The sequence below is a fragment of the Perca flavescens genome, chromosome 16 (assembly GCF_004354835.1).
Source record: "Perca flavescens isolate YP-PL-M2 chromosome 16, PFLA_1.0, whole genome shotgun sequence".
Classification (NCBI taxonomy): Eukaryota; Metazoa; Chordata; class Actinopteri; order Perciformes; family Percidae; genus Perca; species Perca flavescens.
In genome coordinates this window covers 30,947,320-30,971,535 of record NC_041346.1, presented here as the reverse complement: position 1 = coordinate 30,971,535, position 24,216 = coordinate 30,947,320, and the positions used below count along the sequence as shown (strand labels likewise).

Genomic DNA, 24,216 nt, shown 5'->3' with positions numbered 1-24,216 from the left:
TGTCAGCGTGCTCTTATCTGTTCAGTTGATATTTGAGTTCACACCACGTCAAACTCACCTAATGTGGGGAGGGCCTGGACACGCAGGGGACCCTAAACACACCTCATGTTAGCCACATGGTAAAGGCATGGCCAGAGTGGGGGATGGGCGTGGTCAGGATGGGGACTTGAACATGACAGATTGTGTGTAACAGTGTTTTCTTTTAAATGTGGTAACATTAGCTCAATTTAAGACTACAATTTTAAACCATACGCTACAAACCCTGAAAGTTTTTAGCATATAAGCAGACAAATATTTGGCATTATTTGAAATTAATTTCTTCATTATTAGTTTTTTATACTAAATTAATACATTTTTCTCCCCATCAATACAAAATTAATTAATAATAATTATTATACATATTTTTATCTTACATGTACATAACATTCATCAAAATATATTTCATATATTGTAGTTCTGATTCTCAACTTTATAACGCAGCTCCCTCTCTTCAATCTCTCTCTAAATTGCTGCACCACAAACCCTGGTTGCAGCGCTCGTTGAGCCACCGTCTAAAACTGCCATTTCCACCAGCTGACAGTTTGTAAACAGAAATAAATGCATTATGGATCATTTTATTTCTATAGTTTGTAAGCTCACTCGACCAGCTGACTTCTGTTGAAACAGAAGATGTCTCTAACGTTTTAAAACCAGCCTCTGGAGTCTTGACCAGCTGAGTCGCAGCAACACCATTAGCTGGTTTGTAGACTGCTGAAACTGCAATGTTCTAAAACAGTTGTGTCTACGTTGCCAATCTTTGGTCTAAACTCTTCTATAATATATTAGAAACTTCCAATTTGATAAAGTCAGTGTTTATCAGACCACAAATGAGACAATTATTAGAACAACACAGAATCTCTCACTTGTTACTCAAAATTGTCATGAAAATATGAAATACCATAAGTATGTCAAAATACACTGAAAGGGCCTTTAAGATGTTCTGTTTGATTTAGAATTTGAGTGAAAAAAATGTAATTGTGCTGAGAGCAAGCGAGCAATTCGGCAATTCTGAGAGGTGCATGATGCCAGGGGTAGAGCAGCGCCTTGTTGGGTGGCACTGCTCTCAATGGATTGGCCAGCGCAGAAGCGATTTTTGCCGGCTTTTATGTGTAGGCAGCTTTAAGCAGTCTGGACCATAGAAATTATATGGTTTTGAGTATTGTTATTAATACATGAGCTTAAAGTTTTCAGAATTGTATTCATAGTTCCCTTTAGGCCTTACAGCTTTTTAAAGTTAATTACAAAAGTAACAATATATTCATCATTGTTAGCTTATACTATATTATCTATATGTAAATGAAATGTAGGGATAAGATGCAGATCTGAAGCAACATCAAGTATCCATGGTGAGAAAAAAAGGGAGAATGGATGGCAAGCAATAAAGCTGAACTGCACCAAACCTTCAAATGAGCTTGAATATCAGGTATGATAGTCCAGCAATGAGGTGGCATAACTAAAATATCAAAACCATATTATAAAAGGTTGCTCAAATCAAGCAAACTGATTTGTTCTGGTTCATAATAGTGATATAATAACAACCACATACAAAAGCTATAATTAGAATTCCTTTGAACAACAAGTATCACTCCAAGTTTGAGATACAATATTACACAAACTGATAGCTGGTGCAACGGACAAAAAGCTGTTCATCTGCACACACACTGCCATGAAACAGAGTTGGTTGGCGAAGTATCTATATACTGTATATATTTAGAATATTTTCCCCGCTTTATTTTGCCATCAGACAGCCCTTTACTAAAAGGAATTGAAGTTGTTGTCTATGCTCTCTTGAAAGCCTTCTTCATTGATAAACACAGCAATTTTAATCTAGCAGAAAACAGGAGTTGCTCTTCTACCACTGCAGCCAGCAGTTAGTTGCTTGTCTAGTTCTGTCTCGATTGTTAAGTTAGTTTTTGTTATTGTGTGCCTTTTCATTAGCTTTATGTAAAAGAAAAAGTCTGTGCTAGGCTAACATTATCTGCCCTGCTATATGTTGTGCCTTTATCACAACATACTATGGCCTGTTGTAGCTATTACTTAAGTATTAAAATATCTTAATCATCTCTTAAATAATTATAAATATAATGAACACATATTTAATGCATTAGTCTTTATTGAAAATGTATAGCATAAAATAACGTGAGGTTTTGTTTGGAAATAACCTCAAACTGAATTCATGCCAAACTGTCTGTTCCTCTGGGCCTCTCTGCTTCAGAGGTCACAACCAGGTCAGTTGAGACATTGGGTGGGGAGGGAGGACTGCAATCTGCACCTGCACTACTGCTGCATTCAAGGGAATATGGAAATTGCAATTTTACTGACCCTGACTGGTCATGTTTTTACTAAAATGGAGGACTGCAGATTTTTTTTTTTTTTTTTTTTTAAGACAATTTAGCTCTTGCTGAGTAATTCAATGCATCCTCTGACCTGGATGACTGAGAACACACTTTAAATTATGGATTTGACTTTTCTGTTTGTGAAATTTACCTCAACATGAAGACCCATAGTTCTGTAATATCCAGGCACACCTGAACACACAGTTAGAAACATGCTTGTTTGTTTAAACCTAAACAGCCCAAGTTATGAAGGATACAGATGCAGCAGCATGATTAATCCATGTGAAACATATTACATTTTTTAGCAAACTAGGTTGGGCTGAGTGTAAAAAAAAAAGAAAATCTGGGCTAGGGTAAGTAATGATCTTATCAAACAGAATATACAGATTTCTTTGTAAGCAATAGCAATAGCAGGGCTTAAGGGTTATAAGGGGTTTGTGGACTGCAGATGAAAATTAGCGGTGCGGCTAAATCTAACACATTTACATGTTGGACATTGTACTCATGTTGATTAATGTGCACTGTCCTTTTAAATAAAGAAATCTATATATATTATATATATACATACAGTTATTTGTTAATGAGGGGAAACATAGATATGGTAGATTTCAACCAATGAATGATTTATGAAACTGGATAATGCAGCTGAGTCTGACCAAGTCCTGAGTCCTGTTTAACCTTACCAGAAGCAGGAAGTATGCTCTTTCAGCCTTTTTGCAGTGGTGTTGATTTTTTTGCATCCCACTTCAGATCCTGGGATATTGTATATTCTTGAATGTGTGTCCCAGTGGTGACTACTGAGCCAAGAATGTTAAAGAGGATAGGTAAAGGTCCCAACTTTTCCAAACTTAAATATATTACAGAAGTTATAATTATGAAATAGGCTATATATATTAAAGCCTACCTTTTATTTTGCTCTCTATCAAAAGAAAAATATGTTGTATGCTGTAAATCAAGGCCCAAACGCACTGAAAGCGATAATTAGCGCAGTTCTTTTGACCTGCCTTATTTGACCTGCCTCATTTGATGCTTCCATGGCACACTGCAGGCATCAGATTTTAAGCGCCAACACCACAGAACCAGCAGTATTGTAGAAAAGGTCGCTATTTAGGCAAAGGTTTTGTATGTTACAGATCCCCCATCAGTAGAGGCATTGTACTTTTTGTGCCACAACGGACATTTAATTTTTTATATTAAGAAATATTTAAGTTGCATTCATTCAATTTCACTTTTTTATAATGACTATAAGCTACAGAACAAGTTTATAGTCCAGATTATGGATACATGACCACTGCATCAATCCTTCCCATTTTTTCAGCTCATTTGTAAATGCCATCACAATGATTACTGGGCTTTTAAAGAAACTTTCACTCAGTTGCCGTGACATTTGTGAATGGTTTAGGTGCACAGAAGTATGAGCTTGATTCACACAATCATAAACATCCTCTCGTGTTTCACCATCAACAAAAATAAATAGAAGGCTGTTTGTAGAAGCGGATCTGTGGCGTATACACACAACTATCATGCTGCTCTCACAGCTGGTGTGGCCAGTTTCATAGCAATAAACTATGATCACAGTCAGTGAGACAGCTAACAGACTAGAGTAGACTAACGCTTTTGTTGCGTATTGGCCATTTAAAACCTTGGGTGTACTTCCAAGCAGCGTGTCAGATGCTTTTAGTGCATTTGGAACTTTAAGCTCAAACTTTTGCCACGGAAGCTACTGTATTAGAAGGATACTCCTGAAAATTTAAAGAGTGCTGGAATGTGGGCGTGTGATACTTGTAGAATGGGGTTAATATCTTGAACCTTTGCCTATCGTCTTTAAGGGCAGATGGAGGGTGCTCAGGGGGCTCTTCCTGAAGTCCACAATCATCTCCAATGTCTTCTGAGCATTTAGTTACAGGTTGTTGTGGCTGCACCAGGATGCCAGCTGCTTGACATCATGTCTGTAAGCTGACACATCATTGTTGGATATAAGCTTTACAGGGGTCCTGGAGGGCAGTCAGTAGTGTATAGAGAGTAAAAGCAGGGGAGAGCACACTGCACTGTAGGGCTCCAGTGCAGAGAGACATGGTCAGTGATATGTGTGCTTTCTGAGCCTAAAATGATGTTTCCTATTCGTATTTTGGAAATATGTGGCCAGATGGGAAACCCATCTCCAGCATAACGGTTTTGGGTTAAATTCCACTGCGATACATCAACCAATGTGTCCCTGAGCAAGACACTTAACCCCTAGTTGCTCAGGCGTGCAACCTCTGACATATGTAGCAATTGGTAGTCACTTTGGAAAAAAGCGTCCTCTAAATGACATGTAATGTAATGGAACTGTAATCCACAAATCGAACCTTTGCAAGGTTACTAGGTCTGGTTATATAGTTATATTAGATGAATGAGGAAATGAAGATATTAGGCACAGGCGTTTGACATGATGAAGATGTTGCATGCATGGTTAGTAGCCTATATTACCAAGTTTCTAATGGTATGAAACAAAACTATGAAGAAATAACTGAGCAAGAACATTTAGAGATGCATCTGAAGGGGCCAATATAGTGAGGTGTGTTTTTACAGTTTCATAACCATTTGTAAATAGATTCATTAATTCACTAGTATAGTTGATTGATCATCAGGATAAAAACATTTTGAAAATCAGTAATCCTATCTTGATAATTTAGGTCTATAAACAGGTAACTGGCAAAGTAAATACAATACAGTATTATAACAGAAAGATAAACTGGCTATCTGCAATATAATTACAGTAAAATGTAACATTTAACTTAACTAAGGCAACAAGATTTGTTCATAATTCTCTTGTTATGTTAGACAATGAATAGCCTCATTTTAGTTACAATTGCAAATTAAACAAAAAAAAAAAACACATTCTAGGAAATGTTTAAGCAGAGATAACTTTTTTCAAGTGGAATTGAATAGGCGGTTAAATTGATTTTATGTTAAACCACTAGATATTGATCAAATTGTAGGACTTTAATTTTAAGTATTCTGAGTTTGAGTTACTATGGCTGAGCTAACAGAAAGTTCAAATTGTATTATGCTGTAATACCATCTCCCACCAGGAGGGGCGCATCATTGACTGAGTTAAATTTTCATTATGCTGCAATACCATTTATTACCAGGAGGGGCGCATGTGCATGAAAAGTTCACACACTTGCAATACCACCGTTTGCCAGTAGGATGTCAGCGTCTTACACACACACACATTTTTCTCATGAAAACCCCCCCAAAGAGGACTTTGGAGTTATTGATACTGGGCATATTAGGAAGCTGTTTTCTATGCTTTGAGAGGGTCTGCCCGTGGGGACCCTGATTTTGGTCCCCACCGTGACACGAGTCCCCACCGTGTGAGTGTGTATTCGGTCAAGGTCCTCATCGGTATAGAAATGCGAGTACACACACACACACACACACACACACACACACACACACACACACACACACACACACACACACACACACACACACACACACACACACACACACGAGACAAACGGCTAGAGCACTCGGTCAGATCTAGAGCTAAAGGTCTGTTGCGTTGTTACGTTGTCAACTCGTGATGACATCATCACGTCATGCAACGCCCGGTGAAAAATGAAAATGCCTTGTCATAAAAATGAGCACATCTCAACGAAACAAAAAAAAGTACAGAGTTCAAATAACTAGTGTTATGTGTTGGGACATATTTTGTTAATGTTTCTAAATTTAGAAATCTTTCGGATCAACATGTTTTATGTTTTTTTAGGACAATAAGATTTTTCTTCATATTTATGACACAATTTCAATACATTTTTTGGAGTTATTCTGGTTTATAGAACTACGTAAAGTTTCAGCTCAGGTTGTGCTCAGCTCTGATTTTAGGGATATGAAGCACTTGAAGATACTCGAAAGAAATGACATCACGATAGGCAGAAATGACATCACAATAAGCGGAAATGATATCACGTTCTCACCCCCATGGCTGCAAACACGATGGCGAAGTTGTCCTCGCTGTAGTCCATCACGTCTTTGGACTTCTTCACCAAACCAGCCTGGCGGCAGATCTGGGCGGCGATCTGAGGTAACGACAGACGACGGAGGAAACATCTGAACAAAGTTCATCTTCAGCCTCATTTAAAACACTAATCCTGTTCTTGATGTTCTACATTTCAGTCGGGACGTTAACGATGGTAATCGTCCACGTGTGTATGAGATGATGCAACGTTGGAAAAAAAACATCGAACAAGACATTAGAAAAAAACGGCATGCATGTACCATTGTGTGTGTGTGTGTGTGTGTGTGTGTGTGTGTACCTGATGTGTGTGTGTGTGTGTGTGTACCTCATTGTGTGTGTGTGTACCTTGCGTGTGTGTGTTTGTGCGTGCGTGTTTGTGTACCTCATTTTGTGTGTGTGTGTGTGTGTGTGTGTGTGTTTGTGCGTGCGTGTTTGTGTACCTCATTTTTTGTGTGTGTGTGTGTGTATACCTCATTGTGTGTGTGCGTGTTTGCCTCATTGTGTGTGTGTGTGTGTTTGTGCGTGCGTGTGTACCTGATGTGTGTGTACCTCATTGTGTGTGTGTGTACCTCATTGTTTGTGTGTACCTCGCGTGTGTGTGTTTGTGCGTGCGTGTTTGTGTACCTCATTTTGTGTGTGTGTGTCTGTGTATACCTCATTGTGTGTGTGTGTGTGTGTGTGTGTGTGCGGGCGTGTGTACCTGATGTGTGTGTGTATACCTCATTGTGTGTATGTGTACTAGAGTCCGGATCGGGCCGAATTTTTCTGTCCGAGGCCGGCCCGCGTCCGACAGACCCGTGACCGAACCCAGCCCGAGCCCAACATGTATTAAGAAATTTGTGTCCGAGCCCGGCCCGAGCCCGACAGTTAAAATCTAATTTTTTTTCCTCGTAGTAATGACACATGTAGGCTACGTTTGTTTGTGTTGAAAGCTCGCTTTTATTAAGCAGCTGTAGGAAGGCATTCGGAAATGTCAACAGATGAGGCATCAGCGCCTATGGGGCAACAAGCGCACGTTAATAAGCTGTTGCCTTATCGCGCTGATGTGACCGACCCCGACCATAATTACTAAATATCTGTCCGAACCCGGCCCGGCCCGTCGGGTACCGTCGGGACCCGTCGGCCTCGGGTCGGGTATCCATGCCTTAGTGTTTACCTCATTGTGTGCCTGTGTATACCTCATTGTGTGTGTGTGTGTGTGTGTGTGTGTACCTCATTTTGTGTGTGTGTGTGTACCTCATTGTGTGTGTAACTCGCGTGTGTGTGTTTGTGCATGCGTGTTTGTGTACCTAATTTTGTGTGTGTGTGTGTGTGTGTATACCTCATTGTGTGTGTGTTTGCCTCATTGTGTGTGTGTGTGTGTGTGTCTGTGTAAACCTCATTGTGTGTGTATACCTCATTGTGTGTGTGTGTGTGTACCTCATTGTGTGTGTGTGTGTGTGTGTGTGTGTGTACCTCATTGTGCGGCAGCCCAGCAGCAGAGAAGATGGGGATTTTCTGCCCCCTGGCAATGCTGTTCATGCCATCGATGGCAGATATGCCGGTCTGGATCATCTCCTCAGGGTAGATACGACACTGGGGGTTTATGGGCTGACCTACAACATTAGAACATGAAAATATGAAGCATACAGACGGCTGGTGTATCAACGTAGCAGCTAACATATAAAGTGTGTTAGTGTGTTCTCCAGCTTCACTATACAGACAGAAGATGTGTTTCCATAATGACAGCAACAAAAAAAACGGTAACCTTAAATGGGTAAAATGGTCAGTCAGTGTCCACTAAAAGTTCTGTTGTTGCTGCTGACAGACTCAGATTATTATGCTAAGTGTCTGACAACATTATGGGATGGATCCCTACAGAGATAGACCTTTTAGTTAAAGAGTAAGATCCTTTTAGTTTAACATGAAACAGCCCCGAAATCACCATCACCAAACTCCACCAGACTCCATGTAAATAATCAGGACTTTTGTCATCGTAAAACACACTTCATTCAAAGTGGACAGAAATTAAATAAAACTACCAAAAGCCGTCTTGGTTCATCTTTCCACTTTTCCAACAATTACCACTCCGGTTTGGTTGAAATAAACCCTTAATTCACCCATTTACATGTGGAAATATGCTGGCTCTATACATGCTAAAAGTCCTGATTATTTACATGGAGTCTGGTGGAGATATGCTGGCTCTATACATGCTAAAAGTCCTGATTATTTACATGGAGTCTGGTGGAGATATGCCGGCTCTATACACGCTAAAAGTCCTGATTATTTACATGGAGTCTGGTGGAAATATGCTGGCTCTATACACGCTAAAAGTCCTGATTATTTACATGGAGTCTGGTGGAGATATGCTGGCTCTATACACGCTAAAAGTCCTGATTATTTACATGGAGTCTGGTGGAGATATGCTGGCTCTATACACACTAAAAGTCCTGATTATTTATATGGAGTCTGGTGGAAATATGCTGGCTCTATACACGTTAAAAGTCCTGATTATTTACATGGAGTCTGGTGGAGATATGCTGGCTCTATACACGCTAAAAGTCCTGATTATTTACATGGAGTCTGGTGGAGATATGCTGGCTCTATACACGCTAAAAGTCCTGATTATTTACATGGAGTCTGGTGGAGATATGCTGGCTCTATACACGCTTAAAAGTCCTGATTATTTACATGGAGTCTGGTGGAGATATGCTGGCTCTATACACGCTAAAAGTCCTGATTATTTACATGGAGTCTGGTGGAAATAAAATGATTATTTACTGGCTCTATATGCTGGCTCGCTAAAAGTCCTGATTATTTATATGGAGTCTGGTGGAAATATGCTGGCTCTATACACGTTAAAAGTCCTGATTATTTACATGGAGTCTGGTGGAGATATGCTGGCTCTATACACGCTAAAAGTCCTGATTATTTACATGGAGTCTGGTGGAGATATGCTGGCTCTATACACGCTAAAAGTCCTGATTATTTACATGGAGTCTGGTGGAGATATGCTGGCTCTATACACGCTAAAAGTCCTGATTATTTACATGGAGTCTGGTGGAGATATGCTGGCTCTATATACGCTAAAAGTCCTGATTATTTACATGGAGTCTGGTGGAGATATGCTGGCTCTATGCTAAAAGTCCTGATTATTTACATGAGTCTGGTGGAGATATGCTGGCTCTATACACGCTAAAAGTCCTGATTATTTACATGAGTCTGGTGGAAATATGCTGCCTATATAGACGCAAAATGTTGTCAGACACTTGGAATAATAATCTGAGCCTTGCTTAATACTGGACCAGTTTCAAAGATTGCTGTTCCCATCAATGTAGTAACATGTTAAAATAGGGTTGAATTAAATGCGAAATGACCCTTTAAAAGCAGGCTGATGTCAGTTTCCGTTCATAAAAGAACCTCTTTAGAGCAGAAACAACGTACCCATGATGTCCAGGAAGTCTTCAGCCAGGACCGCTGGTCCTCTGTCGATAGGTTTACCAGATCCATTAAACACACGGCCTGCACACACACACACACACACACACACACACACACACACACACACACACACACACACACACACACACACACACACACACACACACACACACACACACACACACACACACACACACACACACACACCTCACCAGATTAGGGCTGAATGTTATGAGGAAAATACGCGATGATATAAGTCGTGATAAATAATCAGATATTAGTGTTCTCAGTTTCTGCTGCTTTCAGTATTGTGATAAAACACAACAAACTGATTGTTGAGTTTAAAACTAATGAAAAGAAATAATTTCCAACTTTCTTTTATTGAACAAATTGAGCACTGAGTTGAACATAAAAGGCAGTAATAAAAAAACAAGTAACATTTTAAAGTCTGCTGATATTTTCTTTCAACTAACACAAAAAAATCTTTAATCTTTATCTTCATTATGTGTTTATTGCGCCGGTTGATATCCAGCAGACGATTAAAAAAACTATATATTGTGCAGCCCTACTCTGAACCCAACTATCTTCCCCTCTATCAAACATGCAGTTGTGCATGTTAGCATCTAGCATCTAAGGCCTCCTGCACGCTGCCTGCGTGGTGTGAGCGTGGTGTTTCTTTCGCGTGTCAGCTGCGTGGCGTTTTCTACGTCTTTACACACCAGAAAGGTGTCTGACGCGGATGTTTCCCATTGATAGAATGACATAATAGCGTGTTCTTCAACTTTATTTTGTCAATATTTTTGTGTTTGTACATTTTGCACATTTTTCGATATATATTTTTATATTTCAATTCCCTTTCCTGAGATAATAAAGCTTGAAAATCAATAATTATTTATTATACTTTTTTAAAATTACATTTATATCTGTATTTATGTCAAAACCTCGAGACTTTCAGACATCATGATGTCATTTATTAATATGTACTCGTGTCTAAATGACATATAAACATCTTTTCCTATTCTATTTTGCCTGGAAACGCTTCCAACACACGTGCGTGTTGTTTGAAAAATAGGCGTCGGTCCTATTTCTAGCACGCACGCGTTTTCGCCTGAGCCATGGGTGTCACTGTTACCATGGGAGCCCAAATATAAACGGACACGCAGCTGACGCTCACGCCACGCTCACGCCCACGCAGCCAGTGTGCAGGAGCCCTAAGAGAATGAGACATGTGTTTTGCGTCGTACCCAACATGTCCTCAGAGACGGGTGTACGTAAGATGTCCCCGGTGAACTCACAGCTGGTATTCTTGGCATCGATGCCGGACGTCCCCTCAAACACCTGCAGGGGTGGGGTGTGGGGGGGGCGCAGCGTTGAGACACAGAGCAACGACATCTTCAAGTTCTAATGGTAAGGTTTTTTTTTTTTTTTTATTATATCTTTTTTTTTCGTGATAAAATGTAAAAAAAAATAAAATAAAATAAAATCATTTGAAAAAAAAAATTGTCAAAAGTGCTGAAAAAACATCTGAAAGAACGTAAAAAAAAACACATCAAAAGCGTTGAAAAAAAAAAAAAAAAAAACAGTAAAAAAGCAGGAAAAATGTTAAAGGAACCTCAAAGAAAAAAAAAACTGTCGAAAAAAATAAACATTAAAAAAGCCGTGACATGCAGAAACTCAGCTCCTGATTGGCCATCGGCACTTGTTACGGCTGTCAGCGGTCCAACAAGGTGCTGCCGTGAGGGACTGAACACCGAGAAATCCATAAACACACAGATCATATCGCAATAATTTATTCCTCCACACGTAAAATACAATTAGTACTGCAGTTACCAAATGTAAAGGTACTAAGTGCGTTAGTATGGCGGTCAACAGAAAGTGTTCACTCCCAGGCTCCCCTCCCCCTCTCTGTCAAAGCCCAAAAAACGCGCCAGAAATCCCACCACCTACAATATAAGTGCACAATATAATAATCAACAAACACCATTAATGAGACCACAAACAACCTCCAATATGTGGCTCCTACAGCACGTTCAAATCAAACCCTTCGACAACATTCTCCGAGAACGATGACATCATTTATGATACCATGATGCCCAACAGGCAAGACGCTTGTTGTACTAACTTGCCCAAAGTGGAGTTTTAACCCTCGCATTGTCTTCCTCGTTGACCAACAGCAACTTTTTGTTTTTCTGGGTCAAAATGTAAAAAAAAAAAAGCCAATGTTTTGGTCGCTTTTTCAAGTTTCTGTCAACCTTTTTTGAAGCTTTTCCCATGTTTTTGTCACTCTTCCTGACGTTTCAGTCACTTCTACCGATGTTTTTGAAGATTTTCCAACATTTTTGTCAATTTTTCCAACGTTTTTGTCACTTTTCTGACATTTTTTCCCTACGTTTTTATACGTTCTTTTATCAATTTTTCTTTGCATGCTTTAAAATTGAATAAAACACCCAAATCCAATCAAAGTAGTGAACAGATCATTTACTTAACCTGTGAAAAGTGTTGTAGGGAACCATCCACATTATTTTGTTTTAAAATTTGGTTAAAAGAAACGCAAATTTCTGATACAAAAACTTTTTTGAAAATGGGTCAGATTGACCCAGGGACAACAGGAGGGTTAAATACTGTCCGGGGGGGGATATCCCCTGCATCCACCCCCCTCCCCTCCCTTTGTGGTCTGAGCCCAGTGCTTGTTGCTGTGGGAGTACCTGCACCACGGCTTTGGAGCCGCTGACCTCCAGCACCTGGCCACTCCTCCGGGTCCCGTCCGGCAGCGTGAGATGGACGATCTCGGCGTACTTCGGAAACTGTCCGAGGGACGTTTAGTGTTAGAGACAGGAAACACTTTCTATTCTACATCCTGTTTCAGGCTACGTCTACACTGCTACGTTCTCATTTTGAAGCAGCGTTTCATGACAAACATTCTCAAAATATTCTGACTTTTTCTCAAAATATTGCTACTCTTTTCTCAAAATATTTTGACTTTCCCTCCCCCCAAAATATTCCAAAAAGTTTCTTAAAATAATCGTTTCTCTCCAAAATATTCTGAGTTTTTCTCAAAATATTCAGACTTTTTTTCTCAAAATATTCCATCTCCTCCCTCCCCCCCCAAAAAACAAACAAACAAACAAACAAACAAATAAACTGACTTTTTTCGCTGATTATTCTGTCTTTTCTCTTTAAATATTCATGCCTAATAAGAGCCAGTCTGGCATCAGAGAGGCTGAGTATAAAGAAATAAACTGGACTGTGGAGTCAGGTTCTGTCCAAGGTTTCTGTCTGTTTAAAAGGAGTTTTTCCGCGCCGCTGCCGTACCAAATGCTCGCTCTTGGGGGAATTGTTGGCTCTTTGTAAATGATAGAGTGTGGTCTAGACCTACTCTTTCTGTAAAGTGTCCCGAGATAACTCTTGTTAAGATTTGACACTATAAATAAAACTGAATGGAATAGATGTGAGTTAGAGTTAGAGAGTTACGTCCTTACCTTCACCTGATCCAGAATCACCAGCGGCCCGTTGACTCCAGACACCGTCTTATAGGCTGAGGAGACAGGAAACAGTTTGTGTTCAAGGCGGAGCAAACACTAGAACTGTGTTGGAAACCGTTCCCCAATCCCTATATAGTGTGTTCACCATTTTGCCGTGGTGTTCGCCGCAAATTTCATTCACTATATAGTCCACTGTAAAACACCCACAATCAGTGTTGTAATGTAACAAAGTACAAATACTTCACTACTGAGACTAGAATTACTAGAATTTTCACATACTTCGTTATTTATATTTCCGGAAACTTTTACTTTTACACTACATTTCCCCTGAGCATCTTAGTTACTCGTTACTACAACATGTTTACACTGGAAAAAAGCAGGTTTGGTGAATCATTGCTCCTAAATTGCCAAGATAATGCACTCTCCATTCCAGTTGGTGACCTGATGCTTGTTGCCAATAGAGCCCGACCGATTTTTAAGGTTGCTGCTAATATGTCTCACATAAGTCTTTATATGCACATTTGTATATTATGAGTGCTTAAACTAATATTTACAAGTGCAGTGGCAACATGTTACAATGTGGAAAGTCCCCCAAACCAAATCCTGCTTAGGGCCCCCAAAAGTCTAGGGCCGGCCCTGCATATTTGTAAAGTTTGCAAATTAAAAAAACAGCAGAATCTCGCCTAAGGGCTCTGTATCGTTAGATTTCTTTTTAAACGACGCATTCCTCCGTAACGTGAACGTCTTTCTAAACCCAACAGCCTACAACAGTGCGGACACACAGCGTGGATGTATCAGACCCGCAGAGACTCACTGAGGCGGGGCTGGGAGAGGTAATCCCGGCTCACGGACATCACATGCTCCCGGGAGATGGCGGCGGCGGACGCCGCGGCGGCGGTCGGTCTGCTCCCGCTGACGGCCGACGACAGCTCGCTCACCATCCCTCGGAGCGCCTTCATCGCCATGTTTCCACCTGCAGCACGCAGCAGCAGCAGCAGAATCGTGACAGCCGCGGCGCATGCGCACTCGGAAACTGAATCAGAAAAAAATGGTTTACCGTCAAATATGTACTTTGCTTTGGTGCTTGGTGTATACACAAACAAACATATTGATCATTAATATGAAACAAACAACAAATACAGAAACACATATGTAGAAAATACTTGTTTAACATGAGAAAAAAATGAGGCTGAATGTGCGCGCACACCATGCGTCATGATCGTGAGGGATGCTGAAACTATAAAGTTGAATATTATTGATGAAAAAAATAATATTGGATTGGACTGGATTGGACTGATAAAACTGGATTACAGCTTTAGCCAACGTCATAACTAATTACCACTAGTTTTACACTTATTTTTGGAATTGATGTTCAATAAACCTCATTTCCATGAAATGATGCCAGAAATGATGAATTATCTTATCTAATGGTTAAGATCAGAGGAACATGTGTTTATGGATTATCACAGATCTTCACCCGGGTATACATTTAGTAGTGATCACCAATTAGCGTATGGAACCATCCATGTTATTTTTGGGAAATTTGGTTAACGGTCCTATGACATGGTGCTGTTTGGATGTTTTTAAATAGACCTTAGTGGTCCTCTAATACTGTATCTGAAGTCTCTTTTATATAGACCTTAGTGGTCCCCTAATACTGTATCTGAAGTCTCTTTTATATAGACCTTAGTGGTCCCCTATTACTGTATCTGAAGTCTCTTTTATATAGACCTTAGTGGTCCCCTAATACTGTATCTGAAGTCTCTTTTATATAGACCTTAGTGGTCCCCTAACACTGTATCTGAAGTCTCTTTTATATAGACCTTAGTGGTCCCCTAATACTGTATCTGAAGTCTCTTTTATATAGACCTTAGTGGTCCCCTAATACTGTATCTGAAGTCTCTTTTATATAGACCTTAGTGGTCCCCTAATACTGTATCTGAAGTCTCTTTTATATAGACCTTAGTGGTCCCCTAATACTGTATCTGAAGTCTCTTTTATATAGACCTTAGTGGTCCCCTAATACTGTATCTGAAGTCTCTTTTATATAGACCTTAGTGGTCCCCTAATACTGTATCTGAAGTCTCTTTTATATAGACCTTAGTGGTCCCCTAATACTGTATCTGAAGTCTCTTTTATATAGACCTTAGTGGCCCCTTAATACTAAGGCTGAGCAATTTTATCAATTCTGCAATTTAAATCGATATTTTTTCCCCCAAGAAAGTATCGATTTTTATGCCGCGAGTATCGATACATAAGTCCCATTCAAATCCCCCGTGTTAAAAAAATCTTTAAAAAAGGTGTGAATTTCACTATAAATGTTATTGAAAACAGTCATTTACATAAACATAAAAATATGACAACAATTTAGACATTAGCAAAGTTGTAAGAACTAAATCATAATTTATAAAAGAAATTCATGTCCTCTTCTGACCTCATCATCTGACTCCTCATCTTGTATCAAGAAGGTTATTTTCTCTTAACAAAATATGTTTCGCTGGTTTTACTCACAGTGATTAGTGACTTGCATTCCATTTGAAACAAAAACAGAAACACTTAATTAAATCAGAAGATATTAAATCTGTTGACCAGGTAATGACAATGGAAGGGAAAACATCTTAGAAATCAAAGAAAACAAAACCAAATTCAAGTTTCCACACTGCACTTCAAATACTGCACAAGTAATAACTTGTCTCAAATCTGTAATGCAATCAGGTGGGCTGAAATCTATTCCATGGCAGAAAATATCTTTTATCTGGCTCAAGGAAAAAATGCATTAGGTTTGATCTTAATCTCAAAGGAGCTAAAAAACTGATACACACACACACACTTCAATATATGCTGTCAGTTCAGATGGAGTGAGCAAAAAGAAACAGTCTTCATCAATGTCCTTTCTGTAGTGAAAGATGCAGACTTGTGATAAAAGTCTGAAATACAGATTTTGACAGTTCCTTATTCAATATTGTCCAATCGGAAAATTTGGACAAAATCTCAGATTAAATTGACAATATGAAGTTTGTACTAGAGCTGCTGTGTTTTTGTCTTCTGTTTGGAGCACCTACGGAGACAGAGTATTACATAGATACATGGGTGTGGTTCCGGACAACACAGGACCAGATGGCATCGTCACCAAGGCCCTAGCAGCCTTGGGTGGGCTGTCTGGAGAATTGGCCCAAAACTCTGGAGTCAACAATCCTTTTGGTGACAGATCAGAGGGGAGCCCAGGGTCTCATTTACCGCTGGCCCAATCCTCATCACTCCCCTTGTTGGCGTTGGTGTCCCATGCACGCCCTCTCAGAGACCTTTAGAGCAGCCACAGTTTCTCTCTCCCTCCTTTTCAGAAACATGAAGATGGACCGGCTGGGTGTGCTGCTTGCTCCAGCACCTGTAGAAAAAAGCCATCCTTAACTTTTTGGTGTGTCAGCAGGGACTCCAGGGTCAGGGGGTGGGATTCAGTCTCCTTGCTCTGTCAGGAAACCACCGCAGGAAGCCAGCAGAAGTCAGCACCGCTGGTTCTCTCCGTCGGCGTCTGAACCCGGGCTCCCCTTGACACTCTGCTGGACTGTTGTTGAAGTGTGAACATGGTTCCTTGTGATGAGTCTCCACTGCAGCGCTGGTGTCCAGCAGCACCTTGTGTGAATCTGTCCACCTGGACCTGGACCCCTTGAACAGATGAAGTCATCAGGCTGAATGACTTCATCTGCAGGAATCTGGAAGCTGCTTTCACCTGTGAATAAATGGCGTTGACACACTGACTTTTTGCAAAAGCCATATTAGTGTTTTCATTTCAGGCAATGTCTAGGGGTGAAAACAATGAAGAAGAAAAATGTGATAGTTTGTCCTTGATTTGTCCATTAATTTCTCATAGAGGAGAAATTTCCTTTGTCATCTGTGTTTTCCAAAGTCCTTAAGACAATGGGCAAAAAGCTTTAGTCCATAACACAATAAATGATCCCAAAAAAGTCATGAGTCCATTGTAAACATACAGTGCCGATCATCAATTACAAAAACACAAAAAACAAAAACAAAAAATAAAAACTCTTCTCAATGGGGGAATGGGCTGCGTGATTGATCTTTTACTATTACTTTAAACATTTTGCAAATTGCTATTTTTTGAGCAAATCAATGTCAGTCCCGTGTCATTCTTTTGTGTCACATTTAATATTCTGAGCAGAAGATTTGCATAACACTCTGCGTGGCCACCACAGAGAAGCTTTACAAATCCTCAGATCTCCCCATCATTTTTTATTTCTTTACAAACTAGGATAAAATAAATAAAAATAACTGAAACTAAGTCAAGGAACAGAAAAATAGATTTAAAGTTTAAAGAAATCTAAGACTAAGGTATTCCCAATAAGACATATTGTCCCTATAAGACAACACTAAACACAAACAGGAAATGTAATCAAATGAAACTAATCATTTGATTACATTTTAATTTTACTCAGTTCATACTCCATTCTGTTTTACTGGTAAAACATTTGGTTCAAATCAAATGAGATAACTGTGGGACAACATTCAAAAAGGGTTCTTGAATGAGATTACCAAAACTACCAGAAGCAATTTTTTCTGGGTGGCTGTGTCTATTCATAATTCATCATTATGCCAATCAAAACCTACTTTTTGTTCACAGCGTGGTCAAATTAGTTCTAACCTCTTTTAGTTTGGGGGGGGGGGGCTGTCCTGAGTTGGTGTCGTTCTGTGGTGCTCCGGTGACAGATTTGGACCTGTGAAGAAGAACTTGAGTAAAATTAGAGAGAGTCCTTATTATCTGCTGCTCTTATCTGCCACAAATCCAACACTCAGCTATATCTGGGCAGTTGTAGAAGCTCCCTCCTCTGTTAAGCATTGCACTTTTTTCAGTTATTTAACAAATGACAGAGTTTTGCAGGAGCCACCACGCGGCCATCATGCGATCTCCAAAGACCTTGTTCTGACTTTTTTGCACCTTTTAAAAGCCACTGGTTTTGCTCACAGAGGCGTGCCTGTTCCTGCATTCTCTGTATGTTTTCTTCAGTTAATTCTCAATTAACTGTTCAATTCATCAATTCAACCCAAACAAATATACACAACCACACTGCGCCCGCAACACGTCCACAAACCAATCTTATTTACAAAAATGAGTTAGTTACTGTCACCACCAACACAGGAGTCACCTTCCGCAAACTCCGTCATATTTACACTAGCTTATCACAACACAATTTCAATTTCAAAAATATTTACAGTAGTCTATGTACAACCCTATATTTAATTGTTTCCTATTTTCACCGACTATGTCCACTCTAGTGAACTCGATTCTGTCTTTTGACTCAGAACCAAACCTTCCGCTGCAGGCTTTTATTAAACTAAGCTACACCTAAACAAATCGGCGTTAATTCCTTGTAGGTTTATACCTTCTGTTGCAGGTTTTATTAAACTAAGCTACAAAACAACAAAACGGCGTTTTGCTTTTGTGCACTCAAAAGAATTTCCAAAAATTCTTCGGTCGGAGACTAAAACCTTTGACCTTCAGTGCAGGTTTTTTATTTATTTATTTTTTTTTTTTTTTTAACTAAGTAACACAGAAAGAAAGTTGCATTTTCCCTCCGTGCCCTCAAAGAAATTAACACTCACAGGGCAAGATACTTTGGAAAACTTCTCCGTGCAGGCTTTTCTAACATTAGGCAACAAAGGCAAGAAATGAGAAGCATTAATCTGGGACACAGACACAGCACCCGGGGCCTGTTTCACAAAAGCAGAATATCTAAATCCAGGATAACTGATAAAGCGAGGCTTGACCTAGTCTAATCTGTGCATCCTGGCTTGGTGCGTTTCACGAAGGCCGAGCCAGGCTGAGGAGGAGAGACTAGGCCGAGCCAGGCTGAGGAGGAGAGACTAGGCCGAGCCAGGCTGAGGAGGAGAGACTAGGCCGAGCCAGGCTGAGGAGGAGAGACTAGGCCGAGCCAGGCTGAACTAATTCAGATAGATGCGCGTCCACGGCTTTCCTCAAAAGACTGCGAGGTCGATCACAGATTTCCTGATGCCAAAATGGAGAATACGCATCGTACATAGACTACTTTATACAGAGTGAGCAGCAACTTCTTGTGGAAGTATGATGACGTGAAACACATTATTTGAATAAAAAGAAAATAACACGGCCGCTGTACTGAAACAGAGAGAGAAAGCAGCAGACGATCGCAGACCGACTGAATGCGTCAGCAGCCTAAATATCTACATTAACTGACCTCTGCTCTGAATGGAAACCCTCATACTCCTACCATTCAATGATTAGGCTACTAATCATTTGCACAAATTAACAATTGTACGCTTTGCCTTAAAAGTAAGCAGAAGATAACTCAGGAAATTTACCATGAAGATCCATTTTCTACAACGCTAGAATATGAAGCGTAAATATCTCTTTCACTCTGTTCCTCCCTCTCTCTCACTGGCTAAAATATTAATTTCCACTACTCGCTTTTAATGCAAAGTGTACAGCTGTTCGTTTTTGCAATTGACAAGTGACACATTGAATGGTTTCATTTAAGAGCTGTAGTTCATAAATGTATATTTTTAGACTATCATTTAGTCTGTCCGCTATTATCTGTCACGCTTTTTCTCGCGTTTTTTTATTTTTTATAGAGGACGAGTTTCCTTCTCTACATATTATATGCCTTGCTCCCTGGTATATATGGACATAGAAAATAAAGACACTGAAGAAATTGAACTGTAAAATCTAGAAACTATAAAGCTAATAAAGTGATAAATTCCATGCACACTATAAACATGAATGGAACAGAGTATATTCATCAGTTATTTCCCCCCAGGCAAAATATAAGGTCAAAAACCATTAAGGTGTCCTCTCCCTGTTGTTACATGAACGTACAGTACCCTACATCACTAGATAGTTACTGGTCCAGTGAACTAAGTCTATAATTTGGGAGGATTTTACAGTTAGGATATGTTCTTAAAATTGTACAATCCTCCCAAATTATAGTCCCAGTTTACTGGACAACACAAATTGTGTGCTAAGAATGCCAAATACAATGCACATGGAAGCAGAACAAACATGATCCTTATTGTTAAAGAATAAAAAAAGAAATTATAAACTAAAATAATTTAAGGTGCATTGGGGAACTATAGAAATGTACAGCATTGTATGTGTTGCCCTTAGTAACAGACTTCATTTAAAACACATTTGAAATTTGATCAGCCTTTTCTAATTATCTCAACAACTGCCATAATATATTCATCAAACTTCTTACAACAATATGAACAGCAGTCTTCATACAGCAATATAACAGTAACAATGACAAATTTATAATTATAAAAAAAAATAAAGGTCACAACTTTAAATAATAACAGTACTCAAATGAACAGCAATATGCACCTGTTGTATTTTAATCCAGGCTGATAACAAAAGGGTAAAACCACTGCTGAGTGAACAGAAAAAGTTCCAGGATTAAATAAATCCTGGCTGTTAGCCTGGTCAGGACCAGGCTAGCTGCACAGAATAAATCTCCATGGTGATTCATTCATCCAGGATAACCAGGAAATCCCGGTTTAATCCCTTATCTTGGTTTTGTGAAACAGGCCCCCGGTCGTCACCGTGATGATGGTACACCAGTTCCCACAATCTCACAGTTTGTTAAAACTGGCTTAAAAAGACTTATTCCCGCCTCTGCTCCTCACAGAAACTTATTCTGTCGCCCCATTTAGGTCTTTTTATTTAAAAATGTAACAGGATTCTAAACCTGGCCACATAAGAGTGGGCTTCTAGTGCACTATAACCATGGACCTTCCTCGCAGGCTTTTTTAAACTCCCATGGACCTTCTGTGCAGGCTTTTTTAAGCTTATACATACAAATCACACAAATCACACAATCACGTACATTGCCTTTGACTTATCGCTTTCAACGAGTTCTCAATTGGGCATTACTTTATCATTACTTTTTCAGATTTTAATAGACTTACCAGTTGATGCTGCTGAATTTTCACATCCAAAACATTTCCTATATAAACTCTGCAGCGTTTTGATAAAAACAGGTTTTCTGCTCACCTCTCGGTTGTCTGGGCCCATGTGAAAATTCAGCAAGTCGCAGACTGAGTCATGGAGATCAGAGAAAGTCTCCAAGCCTTCTGCTAATGTTAGGTCTAAATAACTTGTTTTCACAATATCTAACTTATCTAAGTTTTTTCTCCTCCAGTAAACTGTTCCTTTCTGATTTCTGCCTACACTTTAACATCCCCGCTGGCTCCATCCTCCCTCTTCATCCCCTAGGACTGGATCCAGTCCGGGTGAAGTTGCCAGCTGTAGCAGCGTGTCTGGTTCAAAGATCATCTATTGACACGAAGCTGCTCCCTCCCTGCATCGTCTCCCAGGACCGACACGTTTTATACTGCAGCAGCTGTTTTGTTTGAGGACTTCCTTGTGTACAAATATTTCACAACAGCATTGCAAATACATTTGCCTTCCCACACATCAACCCTCAAAACATCAGGCGTTGGAGACGACATGCACAGCAGGCTGCAGGGGGGGCAGCTGGGACGTAGGCTGAGTCATGGAGATCAGAGAAAGTCTCCAAGCAGAAGAGTTTTTCTTCTGTGGCAAAAGACGTTCATGTCCTATGCCAACAATATGGTGGTAAATGTTACTGCTAAACTAGTTCACTTTGTGTTGACTTTAGGACTTTTTTGACATACTATACTGTTTTTATTTATGACTTTTCTCGACATGCTATAGTAAGGCTTTTTTCAATGTACAATACTATGACTTTTTTTTGACATACTATGACTTATTTTTGGGCTTTTCTGCCTTTATTTGATAGGACACCTAGGGGAGAAGAGGAACTCTGCGTTGATGCATAAACCTCTCAGTATAAGTGCGCCTGCTCTACCCACTGAACCAACCCGGCCACGTATGCCATGATTTTTCCCTTTTATATTTAGGAATATGGTGGTGAATGTTTAGGAAAAAAAACAGCTGAAAATGTTATTTTTTTTGTACTTTGTGTTGGGTTTGAGGGAATAATAAACTATTAAAATCAAGTCTTTTGTTGTGATGCTGAAAGGAAATCATGAATCTTTAAATGTGATGCAATATTATTTACTGCTGTCGATGCCTGTAGTGTACGAATTTAGATTGTTGTCTCATATTTTTCTCTTAACAAAAATAAAACTGCATGACACCAAAAATCAAATCTGAATAAAGTCATAGTATAGCATGTCAAAAAAGGTAATAGTATATGAAAAAAGTCATAGTATTTAGAAAACACACACACACACACACACACACACAAGTTTGACTGTTTTTGGACAAAAACAAGGAATAAGAAGTTTCTTTTGATATCTTATAGACAATACGATTCATCAATAAAATGTAGTTATAAAAGAGTTTAATTGATAAAAATATAACTGTTAGTGGCAGATCTACTCGTAATTCTATCTATCTAGATCTACCACGCTTCCCATTCGTTGTCTCTATAAGCACCCAGGCAATGCATTCTGGGAGCGTTACAGCGACGTTTAAGAGACGTGGCATCAAGTCTCCCGCTTCTCATTTGCATAAAGTTAACTCCAGATTACTTTATGCAAATCAGGGGGCGTCCAGCTCGACTCACCGCCTCTCAAAAAGCTCCTGAAAATCTTTGAAAGTGACCGCGGTCGATGTAAAGAGAAGACCGAGCCAGCCGCTGCACATTATTTCTCACATCAAATGTTTTCAGAAACACACTTCAGTGAACGGTTTTAATAAAATAAATAAGAGAACGTTTCTAAACGAGACGCCGTCTCGGTCTGTTCTGTGATCGAAGAGAGGGAAGGCAGCGAGAGAAGCGATCACCCAATCAAGTGTCGCAGTTGGAGGAGGGCGACACGGACTCGTCCTTGGTCAGTGAAGAGATCCGATAACTGCTGGTGGAGAGAACATCCAGCGTGCAACGCTGGGAAGAAGAGGAGATCCCTGCGTAAGTGGTTTTACCTTCTGAAATATGACGCTGAAGGGTCCAGAGAAAGGGTCAACGAGAGAGGATGTGTTGTAGAAACATGGCCGACGTGGTGGCTCATTGTAAGCTCACCAAAACACAATGATTCTCAGGCTGCATTAACATCACTACGTTGTGGTTTTTAAGTTTGGAGCCAAAAGTGATCTCCGTGCACACAAGTGTTTTTATCTCCAGTAGAAGGACTCATCTCCGTTTAAACTAACACGGCCAAACCAAAATATCTCATATTATAGTCGGGCAACAGCAAACTCAGATTGGACAGATAGTCTAGCTAACTGTCTGGATTTACCCTGCAGAGATCTGAGGAGCAGATGACCATAGTCCTCACCAATCCACCGGAGGTTAGAACACCAACGTAGAGACAGAGGAAGGGGACGGACAGCAGGCCGAAAAGAGGGAAATCTGGCGGAATTTCCAGCCGAAACGCAGCAATCCTGAAAGTGGAACGTCGTGGATATAGACTAAGGTTAGGATACCCGATTGGACCTGAACAAATCGGGTTCTGTTACCTCGCTAGAGGATGGATACCCGACCCGAGCCTGACGGGCCGGGCCGGGTTCGGACAGATATTTAGAAATGTCGTTCGGGCTAGGTCACATCAGCGTGATAAGGTAGCCTAGAAATCTAGACGCCCCCTAGTGGCAGCAAATGTAATCTGCAGCCAGGGTCGTCTAGCAACTCTCCGTTGGCTTGCAAGCTGAAAAAAAAAAAAAAAAAAAAAAAAAAAAAGTCTGGTCGGGCCAATCACATTGTGTATAGAGTCGGTGGGCGGGGCTTAACATAATAATTTGGTTGAGTTCCTGCCTGTTAAGCTTAGAGTTGAACAACTTAAACTTAATCATATGTACAGTATTATTAATGGTGTAGCCCCAAAGTATTTGGGATTTCAGATTTTAATGGTACATACTCAACATGCCCATGAGACTAGGGCCAGTGTCCGTTCATGTAATGTG

The 24,216-nt window shown here is 40.0% G+C and overlaps 1 protein-coding gene across 1 annotated transcript; it reads right to left on the bottom strand.

Annotated features, from left to right (window-relative positions):
- Nucleotides 1–38: 38 nt before the first annotated feature.
- On the bottom strand, nt 39–21,599 carry LOC114570557 (V-type proton ATPase subunit B, brain isoform). The gene is made up of 9 exons (XM_028600885.1): nt 21,496–21,599; nt 14,098–14,316; nt 13,281–13,336; nt 12,507–12,605; nt 11,046–11,139; nt 9,805–9,882; nt 7,837–7,976; nt 6,341–6,442; nt 39–74 (listed from the first exon to the last, which is right to left on the bottom strand). The coding sequence occupies exons 1-9, from the start codon at nt 21,518–21,520 to the stop codon at nt 39–41; spliced, it is 849 nt and encodes a 282-aa protein (XP_028456686.1). The 5' UTR covers nt 21,521–21,599.
- Between the last annotated feature and the right edge of the window lie 2,617 nt (nt 21,600–24,216).

Coding starts and splice junctions, on each gene's coding strand:
- LOC114570557 (XM_028600885.1), bottom strand. CDS start 21,520: ATGGAGCCAGCGGGGATGTTAAAGT. Junction 12,606..13,280: donor TGATTCTGGATCAGGTGAAG/GTAAGGACGTAA, acceptor TCCCTCGGACAG/TTTCCGAAGTACGCCGAGAT. Junction 6,443..7,836: donor CTGGGCTGCCGCACAATGAG/GTACACACACAC, acceptor TCGTTACCTCAG/ATCGCCGCCCAGATCTGCCG.